A 12255-nucleotide genomic window follows, 5' to 3' on the forward strand; every position below is an offset into this window, starting at 1 on the left:
AGTATCTTTATAATAATGTTATAATTGAGTTGAATAAAGTATTGTTATAATGAAGTTAAATAAAGTATTGGTACAATAAAGTTAAATAAGTAGTGTTAGTATAAAGTACTGTAAGTTAATAAAGTACTGTTATAATAAAGGTATTGTTATTATAAAGTAAAATAAAGCATGGTTTCAATAAAGTTACATAAAGTACTGTTATGACAGAGTTAGATAAAGTATTTTTATAATAGTGTTCTATAAAGTATTGCTATTATAAAGTTAAATAAGGTATTGTTATTCATCCATCCATCCATTTTCGTCCACTTATCCGGGGCCGGTTCGCGGGGGCGAAACAGAGCACTCCAGGCGCCCCTTTCCCCAGCAACGCTTTCTAGTTCCTACTGGGGGACCCCAAGACGTTCCCAGGCCAGACGAGATATGTAATCCCTCCACCGTGTTCTGGGTCTGCCCTGGGGCCTCCTACCAGTAGGACGTGCCCAGAAAGCCTCCAGCAGGAGGCGCCTAGGAGGCAGCCTTATCAGATGCCTGAACCACCTCAACTGGCCCCTTTTGATGTGATATAACTTGATATAATATAACTAAATAAAGTACTGTTTTAATAAAGTTTAATAAGCTATTGTTATGATAAAGTTAAGGTATTTTTATGATACATTATTATAATAATAATATATATAATATATAATCATAATAAAACATTGTTATAATAAATAAAAATCACAGAAAAGCCGAAGCGAGTCTCGTGCGTGTGGCTTAAAAAAAATACAGTTTAAACTTGATGTTCTCAATACAGTCATTTTATATCCCACATGGAACCAGCTGTGATACATTGAGTACATTCGATATGTAACCCTCCCCTAACCTCAAATATTCTTACTGAAAAATGAAATAAAGTTAAGTGAAAGTTGAAGTTAAATGAAGCACATGCTGTGTGTTCTGATTTCTTTCCTTCTCTTGTTCCTGTGTTTGGTTGTGTGCTGTAGGCTGGAGTGGTTCAGGGGGTTTGGGGGCCAAAGAACAGGGCATCCAGGACCCCATCAAAGGAGGGGACGTCAGGGATAAATGGGACCAGTATAAAGGTGTGGGGGTGTCACTGGACGACCCGTATGAGAACTATCGCAGAAATAAGAGCTACAACTTTGTGGCCCGTATGAAGGCGAGGGAGGAAGGTACATACACACACTGTTCTGTTGGTGATAAATGATAATCCATGCTGCTTTTTGTAAGGGTTGTATTATATGTAGAACCAGGCATTAACATTAGGTGGGTTTCCATTAAAAATCTGCACAAAACTTCAGAGATATTTTCAAAATGTCGATTAAATACAATTGTGAGATGACTGCATTTCCATTCAGTGATGTCCTGCGACTTCTCCTCTGTTGGTAACATTCCAAGAAGCATGTTCATGGATATTCAAAACATTAGCAGCTTTATTTCTATTGCAGCTACCACACTAGCCATCACTATTTCCAATCCAAGGCCACATAGATGTGTTATAGAGCGATAATGGAAAGACGAGCCCCTTATACATGGGAGTGGCCATGTGATAGAATTGTGGATTTTAAAACTTGTGGATTCGCTCAACTTTTGAAGAGTTATGTGATGCAGTAACACCTCTTCCGCTCCTGCTGCATCATGAGGGAGCCAGTTCCTACTGACAAGCACATAGCCATAGCATCATCATCAATACCACCTCATGCAAGCGAAAATACTTTTTGTGATAAATGGGAGTTTTTTTGAAATTGATCTGTTTCTATCAGGCGTATTTTATATTTACAATTTCAGTTTATGCAATTTGAAGGTTAATGGAAAGCGACCTACTGTCACAACAGCACATTTTAATCTGTTAATGATGTAAGAACTGGAAAAGGTGTTCAATTACATCTTATCTTTATACTTGTGAAATTGATGTCATTTTTATGAAACGTGATTAGATTACCATTCTCTTTAGATCACAATAAATCTTAAATCTAACTGTTCACTTCTTTCTTTCAGTCAATCGTGAACCTCAAGAGGCCCCTTCAACTGAATGATGTCATCAAATAGCATCAAATACCTCCTCCCTGTGGCCACCGCCATCAACCATCTGAATTTCACTGTCAGTTTTTAGTCCAAACCCTGTCTATTGACACAGAAACCAGAGTGACCAAACATAATACCACCACACCTGTGAAGCCTGTGAATGAGGGCAAAATTCAGTCATGAGGTTGGATTCATTTATCCTATCTGTAGATGGCACAGTCAGCACTGACAGCTGTAACACTGCAAAACTCCTCAATAATTTTAAATTCAGGGCTCTTGCAAGGACATTGGAACTACAGTCTAATGAAAAAGATTTGCAGCTCTCACTATTTCACTCCCAGCATTTCTGATGTATGGTTTTTTTTTATCTGTCTCTAAAAAGAATGTGTGTACGATGATAACAGAGGCCTGACACACACTGTGCCTCAACATTTAACAGCTGCAGAAACAAATGAGATAAATGGTCCCACATGGAGAATACAAAAAAGTGAAATGCTCTGAATATCAAGGCAGTTCTTTTGAAATTTTGTGAACTGTTTTTGATATCTGCAAATGTGTCAACAGTTGAATAAAATGGCATGTTAAATCATTTTCACTGGGGTTTTAAAGCATTTTTTTCATGTTTCTCCCCTAAGTCAACTGAGTTAAAGGGCCAATCAACCTAAATCAGAAAAATAAAATAAAAATCTAATTTGCTTCTCACCATATCTCCAATAAAATGCTTTCAGTTTTATTTATAGATGATTTTAAGAAAAAAAAGTATATTTTAAAAAATATACGAATGTTTTCCTACAGAAATAACACCCTTACAGATCCACAGATTTTATTGTCATTTAATGAAGTAATTTCTGCTGTGTTAATAGTTTTCATTAAAACTGGTCACTTTTGAATTGTTTCTAAAATCTCATTGGTGGAAATTTCAAAATTTCTGCAAATAAAACCAAGAAGTGTGTCTGGTTAGATATCACAAGGAGCGCGTGAAAACTGCCATGTTCACACTAGATACAGAAGCAGTGCAAAGAGTGCCGTTTTTCTGTCAAACTGCCTGCTCACTTCCAGCACCCATGGTAACCATTTGGGCTTTTCACACTGGACACTAGACGGCGCCAAACTCCCGACCAGCTCATGATCTGAGGCGACAGTAGTAGCTTCTTGTTTTTTTTGTTGGTGGGTGAATCTGAATCTGATAATCTGTTATAAACGATACTAAAAATATAAATGATATAAATGATCTGATTCTTATATATGATAAAACATGCATCCTGTGCTTTTACATAATCCAGATTATATATATAGTTGTGTCTAAAAAGAGAGCGAAAGGGACAAGCAGACACACAGAGATAGAGCCTCTTCTTGTAATTAAAGAAAGCTGAGCAGCAGAATCGTTCTCTGATGGGCGCAGAGAGATGCGCCTCTAGTGTGAACAGCCAAACAACATCTCGTGCAACATTGATCAATCCAGTGAGCTTCTGTGTCCCATGTGAATGCAGCGTGAGAATCCTGATGATTTTTCATTGCAGTATATTGTAATTAGTTCATGTACGGAGATGTGAGTCTGTCATTTAGTTGTTGTATTTCAAGAAATCCCACTAAACAAAAAGTCATACATGTGAGATCAGTTGTATTTTTTTTCTCCACATTTCTTTTTTGTCTCCGTAGACATTGCTTCAATAAATGGAACTCTTACTCACAGATGTGCCCTCTGTGATTAGTTCTTGACTCTGTTGCACCCTTCAAGAAGAAAATAATGAAACAAAGAAAATTAGCCCCATGGTTTAACCTCCAGATCCGCAAATTGAAACAAACATCACAAAAATTTGAAAGAAATTGGCATTCAACCAACCTCAGAGAGTCCCGTTTAGTCTGGCTGGATAGTCTTCAAGTGTATAAGAAGGTCCTCTGCCATGCCAGGGCAAACTATTGCTCATCATTAATTGAGGAAAACAAAAACAATCCCAGGTTTCTTTTCATCACTGTAGCCAGGCTGACTGTAGAACCATGTATTCCATGTATGGCCCTCGGCAGTGCTGACTTTATGACTTTCTTTAATGATAAAATCCATACATAAATTTTGTCACTGCCCATTGGGGAAAAAAATAACCTCCAATTTTATTGATTTTCAATTTTTCAGCTAAACTGGAGTATTGGGTTGAGAAATTATCCAACCTCAAAAATCCATGAGATTATACATAAAATGCATTGTGACAAAGCTGAAACAGAGTTGCTTTTCTTAGCTTCAGAGAAGTTGTTTTCAAAATCCATAGCTTTCACCTGAAAGCAGCAATTTGCATTTGGAACATGTTAATAACCCCAATGATGAATAATTAATCATTTCTATTCATTTTTTAAAAAAATACTTGACAACAGAATGACAAAATCAAAAAGGTTTAAAATGTTTTAGCTATTTATGTTTTGACATTCCATTCCCTTATTTGTTACCTGCTCTAACATTTACATTTTTAGTTTTTGAGTCTCTTATTCTGAACCACCTGCAGATGCTTGAGCTGATTAGTCAGTTGTTAGGTGCTCACAGGTGAAAAACATGTTTTTCACTAAAGAAATAATGTTACACCTAACAGGTAGAATTATTATTCTGGTGGCACACTCCAGTCTTCATACATGGTGATGATGCTTTGGGACTTAAAGACCAAATGTTACTCTCTGCCTGGCTGATAACAAAAAAAAAATACATAGGAAAACATAAATACTTCAATTAAAAAAACATCCTCAGAACAGCTTTTATGCAAATAAAGAATAAATAAAATCATTTTGACAATAAATATTCTTATGTGCAGAGAGAGACAAGATGAATCGAATCTGACAGAAAAGATTTCAGTTTTGACAAACAGTGAAAGAAGGACTCAGATATTATGTTGCTAGTGATATATTCAGCCTGTTCTTATTCTGAAGTTGTCCAATACTGCTGCTTTGTCACTGAATTTGACATCAGACACCAATGCCAAAAACTACCTTTCATGACAAAATGATATAACACCAGATAGTGTCAGTTTGTAACACAGCCGGATGTAACTTTTTGCAGTGTTATGATATGCTGTCCGTTGTCTGCACATCACCTGGTACAGCCGTATGATACATGGAAAAGCAACATCAGTTTGAGAAGCTGTCTGTAAGGACATAATATGTCAAACAAACCCTAGACTTTCACCTTGGAGCACGCTGTTCACTTCCCATATAAAAGACAATGATGTTTTTCACTAATCCTAACCATGTGCTTTTGTTGTTGTATGCTGTTGGTTGCAGTGTCCTAGAACATCAGCAGCAGACACAGTGAGATACCAGAGCATAATATGTAGACATGGAAGACTACTGACAAAGCAGCAATATGTGACCACTTGGGATGAGATGGTGGTGTATATTACATTGTACCACATTCAGCTACTGTAGCTACATTTAAATATAAACTGTTTCATTACTGTAGAAACTTGATGTTTCATTTTGCTACATTAATTGAATACAACTCAGTACAATATATTTATCATGAGGTAATGTCTAAAATGAAGGGATTTCTTTCATATAGCACATTTCTCTTTAACATTCCAGCTCTTTAAACGACACTCCATCATTTTAAGGAATAAGCTTTAGCAATGTATTATCCACAGTCTGATTCACAGCAGTTTAATTTATACATTGGTTTGTTGGCTCTCAGCTGTAAAACATTTTATTATATACTAACATAAAGATAATTTCCACTTTCCCTTAACCAGGAACGCTACTAATCATTTCTTTAAATTGCAAGACATCATAACCTGGATTATGACATAATGAATTGACAAACAGTCTATCAATAACTGGCATTATTATTAGTCATGCCCCCACTATAAATATACACTTGTGACTGTTATTGCCACTTGCAATATTTGCATGTAACATCACATGTTAAAAAAAAAAAAAAATTAATTTGATGTCTGTTACTGACGTTATATGTTATGTTATTGTTACCATTACTGTTGCTGTGCGTCTCTCCCCCTCTCTCTTCCTCTCTCTCTTTCTCTTTCCTTAATGTCATTTTGTCTTCTACTGTAATTTCATTGTTATTTACGCCATCTATTGCACGTCTGTCCATCCTCGAAGAGGCTTCCCTCCTCAGTCGCTCCTCCTGAGGTTTCTAACATTTTTTTCCCCCTCTTACAGGAGGTTTTTGGGGAGTTTTTCCTTTGACGATGTGAGGGTCTAAGGGCAGAGGGATGTTGTATGCTGTCAAGCCCTCTGAGGCAATAGAATTAAATGCAAACATAGTAATTAATAAATAATTAAAGTGGTTTTCAGGTGACGGCTAAAAGTAAGACATAAATACAGAAGACAGGTTTTTAATGAATGAATGTGCATGAAGCTTGTCAAACTGTTTATTTAAGGGGGAGACGTGCAGAGACACAATGGTAACTGTGCATCATTATCATTATTTAGATTTTACTTCACATTGTCTGTGAAAATACAAACTCCAAGGCCTGCACAGCACCCTGCAGACTGCAAGTCACCCAGCTATGCCATCATCATTACCAACTAATGTGGCTCCCAATTACAGATCAGAGGACAGAACATCTAATTTCACTAAAAACAGGTTCTCTCGTTCCCTTGATTCCTTTCTCCTCGTAGCTCATGCATCACCTCCTCATGTCTTATGTGGAGGGGACAAAGATGCAAGAAAATGAAACAAGTGAGGTAAATGAGGAGACTTTTGAGACAGATGAGAAGCACCCACTGTGTTCATCTAATCTTAGCACAAAGCAGAGGGGAACAGTTAGCCAGCTCTATGAAATGTGACACTATTCACCCTCTAGTAAAACCCTTTTCACATTGAAGTCATGTCAGTGGTGATCAATTTTAACAGTCTAGATGACTGCTCTGCAAATCTGTCTCTGCAACTAATGTGACCATATGACAGACAAAATGATTTTTAAAACTTTTTTGTTTAACCCTTTGAAACTAGGGTCCCATAACTTTTCTTGTGCTGCATTCAGACACCATTCATACGTATTAAAACCTTTGAATCCTGAGCAAACTGGTGTGATTTCTTTCAAAAACATGGGGGAAAAGGCAAAGAGCAACTTGATAATAAATCTTCCAAAAATTGCAAGAAATTAGTAGATTTAGAAAAATATTTTCAATGTTCTAGTCAAAATATATAGAGAAAAACTATGTTTCTAATTATCATAATTACACATGTAAAATTCTGTTATAGAATTATTATATTTTTAAAGGGCCTTTTAAGGGTCATTTACTTGTTTGTTTTGTGTTTTACTTTTTGTGCTAATGTTTGGGTAATTTCTTCCATTGCTCATTGTCTTCTTCACATCTTTTTTGAAAGAAATCAAACCGAATTGCTCAGGTTTCAAAGGGTTAAAGTGATGGTTGTGAGGGGTTTCATGTCTCACCTGACCTGAAAATAGATCCAGTAGTGAAACGCTGTCAGTGTGAGTGATGGTTGGCTCATGACTATATCAGTGAAGGCATCCTACAATAGACTGTTGAAAGAGATGTAAACAAAATGCTACTGTGGCATGTACAGTTAGCATTGGTTGGCTGGAGGACAGTATGTTAGTATCTGATAGGCTTTGCTGAATTTAGAAAGCCACTTGGTTCATGGAACCATTATGAATGCCATCTACTAAAATAAACAAAGCAAGAATGTGTGTACATGCATGCGTGTGTGTGTGTGTGTGTGTGTGTGTGTGTGAGATAGAGAGAGAGAGAGAGAGAGAGAGAGAGAGAGAGAAAGAGAGACTGTTTAAGACATTAGGAGTCTAACTGCAGTTGCTTTCATAATGAGTTTTCCTTGACCAGATATTGATTTTTAGCTGCCCTGGAAGGAAAGGTAGAGTTGTATCACATGGTAAAAGCAAATTTTGGTCATATGAAGACCATTATAATGACAAAACAAGACAGAAAAAAGCTTCTATACACTTCTTAGTTCTCAGCATGTCTTTTAAATCCTAGTGTTTGGTCTTTAAACTGGTTAAACTGGGGTTTTGGTTGATTGGCATCTTTTTCATGTTTTCTTGTTTTTGTTTCACTAGAGGCTTTAAATATATTTCAAAATCCCATTTGCCTCCATCATGGAGATTCACTGGGTTTTGGCAAATAATGGATAAGTATTGCAGGCTATGAAACAATCATGTAAGAAAAAGAAAACTATTTAAAACTGCTGTGGTGTGGTTGTACACGTCAGTAATGCTTAAACTCAAAGTGATTAGTCTGATATGGTAGATTAGATTTTTAGACACAAGGATTACTGTGACCTAAACAAAAAGTTGTTGGCTTTGAAAGCTACAGTCAGCTGGCCAATACAAGAAAAATGCCAATATGTCCTTACCGTGCTTACATGAAAATATTTGAAGCTGATGAATCACATTGCAAACCGTATGGAAAGCTAAATCATTTGTTTCATCAAGTTAATAATTTTTTGCCTTGAATGCTAAAGTTGCTGAATTTGTGGTGTTCTATGGAGGACCACAAGTGTCACCGAAATTGTAATAAAGCAGTTTATTAATTAACAACTAAGTGTATCATTAAAATAGGCATTAATATTTTTTTTGTCAATAAATTTATTACTAAATTACAAAGTAATTTAGTAATAAATTAGTAAGTTAGTAAGTTGTATTTTATTTTACTATGACTAATTTCAAAAAGGATTTAGGCTATAATAAGATTTAACAAATTAAATATTAATTCATTAATAAATAGTTCAATTTAAAATGGATTTAGAAAAACAACATAAATTTAAAGGTCACAGACAGCTGCTATCTATCCATCCTGAGCTCCAGTTTTGACATTGAAAGATTGGGCAGTATTTCCTCAACATTTTCCTTCCATTTTAGTGCTTCAGATGCAAATTCTTCTAACGTTATGTATTTCTCCTTCCAGCATCAGTCTTATACATCTGCATATGACAGGTGATAGCCAATCAGCGAGCTTTTTACATCCTTTACATTTATTTATTTTTTTCTTCAGCACATAACCTAATGTTTTCCTGGCAAGGCTAAAAGGAGAAGCCACATGACTAGGCAAATCAAATGGCTTAAAGTACAAGGACAAGGAGGGAAATGAAAATGTAAAGAGGAATGCCAGACTGAAGTCTGTATTCTCAATTCAATTGTAAATCAAGTCATTTATATCTCTTTTTTTTCTCTGCATTTTGGATTTTCATTATTTATATACAAATTCATTGCTTATTGACTTTTTTCTGTAAATCCCTTTTTAAATGTTGTTATTAATTAATTACATGTTTTATTACATTTCTGTTAAACTTTTTGTCCTCCATAGTTTCGGCCCTCCATGTTCTCTCTAATAAACAGTAAAAGCTGCGAGGTCACAAAGATGTGAGTGAGCTGCCTGGCTTTTATTTAGCCCTTTTTATTGGTTTGGTTTGAGGTCAGTGGATAAAGTTTAGGTTTTGGCTTTTAAGCTTTAGGTTGTGTTACCTCATCTTTTCAGAATAAAGAATAATAATGCTCCAAATAAATCAGCACTAATTACTCTTTTGTAAACACAACTTAGGAAAACTATTATCCTTCAAATGTGCTTGAGTCTGTATGTTTCAGCCACAAATGTCTGCATGCAGTTAGCCTCTTTTAATGCAAGTTTCTACTTGAGGTCTGGTTAATGGTTAATGTTTTAGCCAGATAGCTGATATATACTGTAGCAGAAAAAAGATGAGTGGTGAAATCAACAGCTTCAAGTCAAAAAGAAAAAGATGTAAGGTTATCAGTTGTCTGGTAAAATAGCCAGGCTGCCCGCATAGAAATATGATCAGCTATTCTGAGCTTCTTTTGCCAAAGAGCTGAGGACCTCCAACATGGCTGCCAGAGAGACTTCAGTAATAAGCCGTCAATAGGCTGAAAGACGGACACAAAATATAATCCATTATGGATTGGAAAAGTACAGTTAGTGTCCTCTGTGCTTAAATAACCTTTCACTGGCCCAGGCTGGTGGCAAACATCCGGACAGCCTGCTGCTACCACATGGTTCCATCTGCAGTTATCCTCCATTAACAACAGCCAAGCTATTAGTGGAGGGACAGCCACGGCCACTGCGCTGTGGATCTTATCCTAGACCCTCACCGCGGACCACATGAACTCTTTGCAATCTCTAGAGAACAGGCCTTGCTGCATCCTGCTCTTCCACACAGGCTTTCACAGTTTCTTTGTGTCTGTGTGATGCAGATACACACTCCTGCTCTCAGCCCACACAGCTGCAGTCAGCCGCAGAGAGCCACTTAATTGTCTGCCAGGTAGTCTGGGTGTCCATGAAGGACACAGTCTCATAACGGGTAGGACGACAGCAGGGGTGTCCACTGACCCTCTTGCCAGAAATACTCCCGTTGTCCATCAGGGCCTTGAGGGCCAGGTCATAGTTCTTGCGGGAGCTGTGGCATGTCCCATCACAGTACTTAAAGAGGACTATTTCGTCTGAGTCGTAGCCAAGACCAAGATCCCGTACCCGCATCTCCTTCCTCTCCAAGTGGCAGTCGTGAATGCTCTTGTTCTTCTTGCGGTTCCTCCTTGAGGTTCTGGGTGAATTGGTGTGCCGCCATCTGCTCTGTTGGATTTCCTCTTTCTGCATTAGTGACCACTTTTCTATGAGAAAAGAGAATCACAGACAACACAAGAAATGTGGGAGAGGTTCTGTGGTGGTAAAAACATTCAGTACATTTACGTGATGATAGAAAAAATCAAATTATTGTGTTGGTCTGACTTAGTCTGACAAACTAAAACTGGTCTGCTAAAGTACATGAAAACATGTTAGTCTGACTGAAGTCAAATTTCTCAAAGTTGCACTTATTCACTTAGACAATGTCTGCATGCAGTTGGCCTCATTTCACTCAGTTTACTCTTTCATGTATACACCTCAACCAGACCTGAACTAGGCACTCTGCACATGCTCTGTAGTCCCAATGATGGGCTTTGACCCAGAAATCAAACTGCATAAATTCAAAGAAGAGTGAAGGTACCAATAAAGCATAGCGCACATACAAAGTGTAAAACGCCAAAAAGGTATCCATGTTTTCACTGTTCAACATACCACCCATCTGCTGCTTGCTAACTTGTTTGGTATGTGATGTAATAGGTCATCAAGAAGGTCCAATAACAACTAGCTGAAAAAGAGCATATCTCTACCTGCTGTGGAGGAGTTGGACATACTTCATCAATAAATCTATTCTCCCCCAGTGCTTGTATACGGGGACAAGTGGTCCTATTAATTGGCCTAGTTGAGTTTTAAACATAGCTCCACTTAACTGCTCATGGAAATGTATTGACTGACCAGATTTTGTCTCCCCAAATTAAGTTTTCATGAGGCCACTTAGGGCAGCAGAACAATCTGTAAACTCTCGTATCATCAAATAAAGTTTATGTGCCAAACACATCTGCAAACAGCACGAACCAAAGACAGAATTCATTTAAAGTCAGGCACTGTCTATATTATAAGTCCAATATGTACATACAAACATATCTGTCTCTTTAACTGCTGCACTATTTTCAGCACGTCTCCTGTGTCTGTGTGCTGTTTTTTGCAGAGGAGGACGTGTATAGCAGCTTTATCAGAGCTTTTTCACTGTAAACAGCTGCTTGCTATAAGATCCTTGATAGTGAACCAAAACAGTAAAGTTTTGGGCTGTAAGATAAAACAAGAGGAAAGATGTTAAATGCTCTGTAGAGCCGAGGGAAACTGGGCCGGGGTTTATCACTGTGAGCAACACTTCAGTTTACACACTGGGCCTCATGCAGGAAGCAATATGTCTTCAGCATTTTCTTATTTTTGCTCTTCTCTTAGATAAGAGAAAAATTTTCTAGCGGTTGAAAGTATTTATGCTAAGATAAGAAAAAGTGATCATTTTGTTTTCACTGTCAACAAACTGATGTCCAACACAAAAAAATTAAGTTCTATCCTTGAGAAACATTCAAAATAAAAAAAATAAAATGAATATATGTAGGCCATATGTATATATGTATCTTCTGCTTAGCAGTGCTGGAATGTAACTAAGTACATTTATGCAAGTACTGTACTTAAATATAAATTAATAGATTTTTTTGGTAACTTTAGTTACCCTGTCCATTACTAAATAAAACCATATGAAAATATAAAAGTGCAGCTGAAAACGATTAAACGATTGATTGACTGACAGAAATTTTGATAATTGTTTAAATTGAAGTTATTTCTCATGTAGTAACATGTCATGGTTCCAACCTCTCAAATATGAGGATTTGATTTAATTTT

The 12255-nt window shown here is 36.9% G+C and overlaps 2 protein-coding genes across 3 annotated transcripts in view; one reads left to right on the plus strand and one right to left on the minus strand.

The window, feature by feature from the left end:
• Positions 1-2613, plus strand: part of cherp (calcium homeostasis endoplasmic reticulum protein) — a 29738-nt gene extending 27125 nt beyond the window's left edge. For both annotated transcript variants that reach the window (XM_042512762.2, XM_042512769.2), the window contains 2 exons: positions 984-1169; positions 1996-2613. In XM_042512762.2, coding sequence (XP_042368696.2) covers positions 984-1169; positions 1996-2033 — 224 coding nt within the window. In that variant the 3' untranslated portion in view covers positions 2034-2613. The remainder of the gene's footprint in view (positions 1-983; positions 1170-1995) is intronic.
• A 1225-nt stretch (positions 2614-3838) lies between these two features.
• The window catches only part of artn (artemin), a 31098-nt gene continuing 22681 nt past the window's right edge, over positions 3839-12255 (minus strand). Inside the window, exon 4 of the mRNA XM_088077362.1 lies at positions 3839-10616. Within this exon, the coding sequence (XP_087933488.1) occupies positions 10219-10616 (398 nt within the window). The 3' untranslated portion in view covers positions 3839-10218. The remainder of the gene's footprint in view (positions 10617-12255) is intronic.

This window comes from Plectropomus leopardus, chromosome 5 (assembly GCF_026936395.1).
Source record: "Plectropomus leopardus strain MGB_pleo_1.0 chromosome 5, ASM2693639v1, whole genome shotgun sequence".
Classification (NCBI taxonomy): domain Eukaryota; kingdom Metazoa; phylum Chordata; class Actinopteri; order Perciformes; family Serranidae; genus Plectropomus; species Plectropomus leopardus.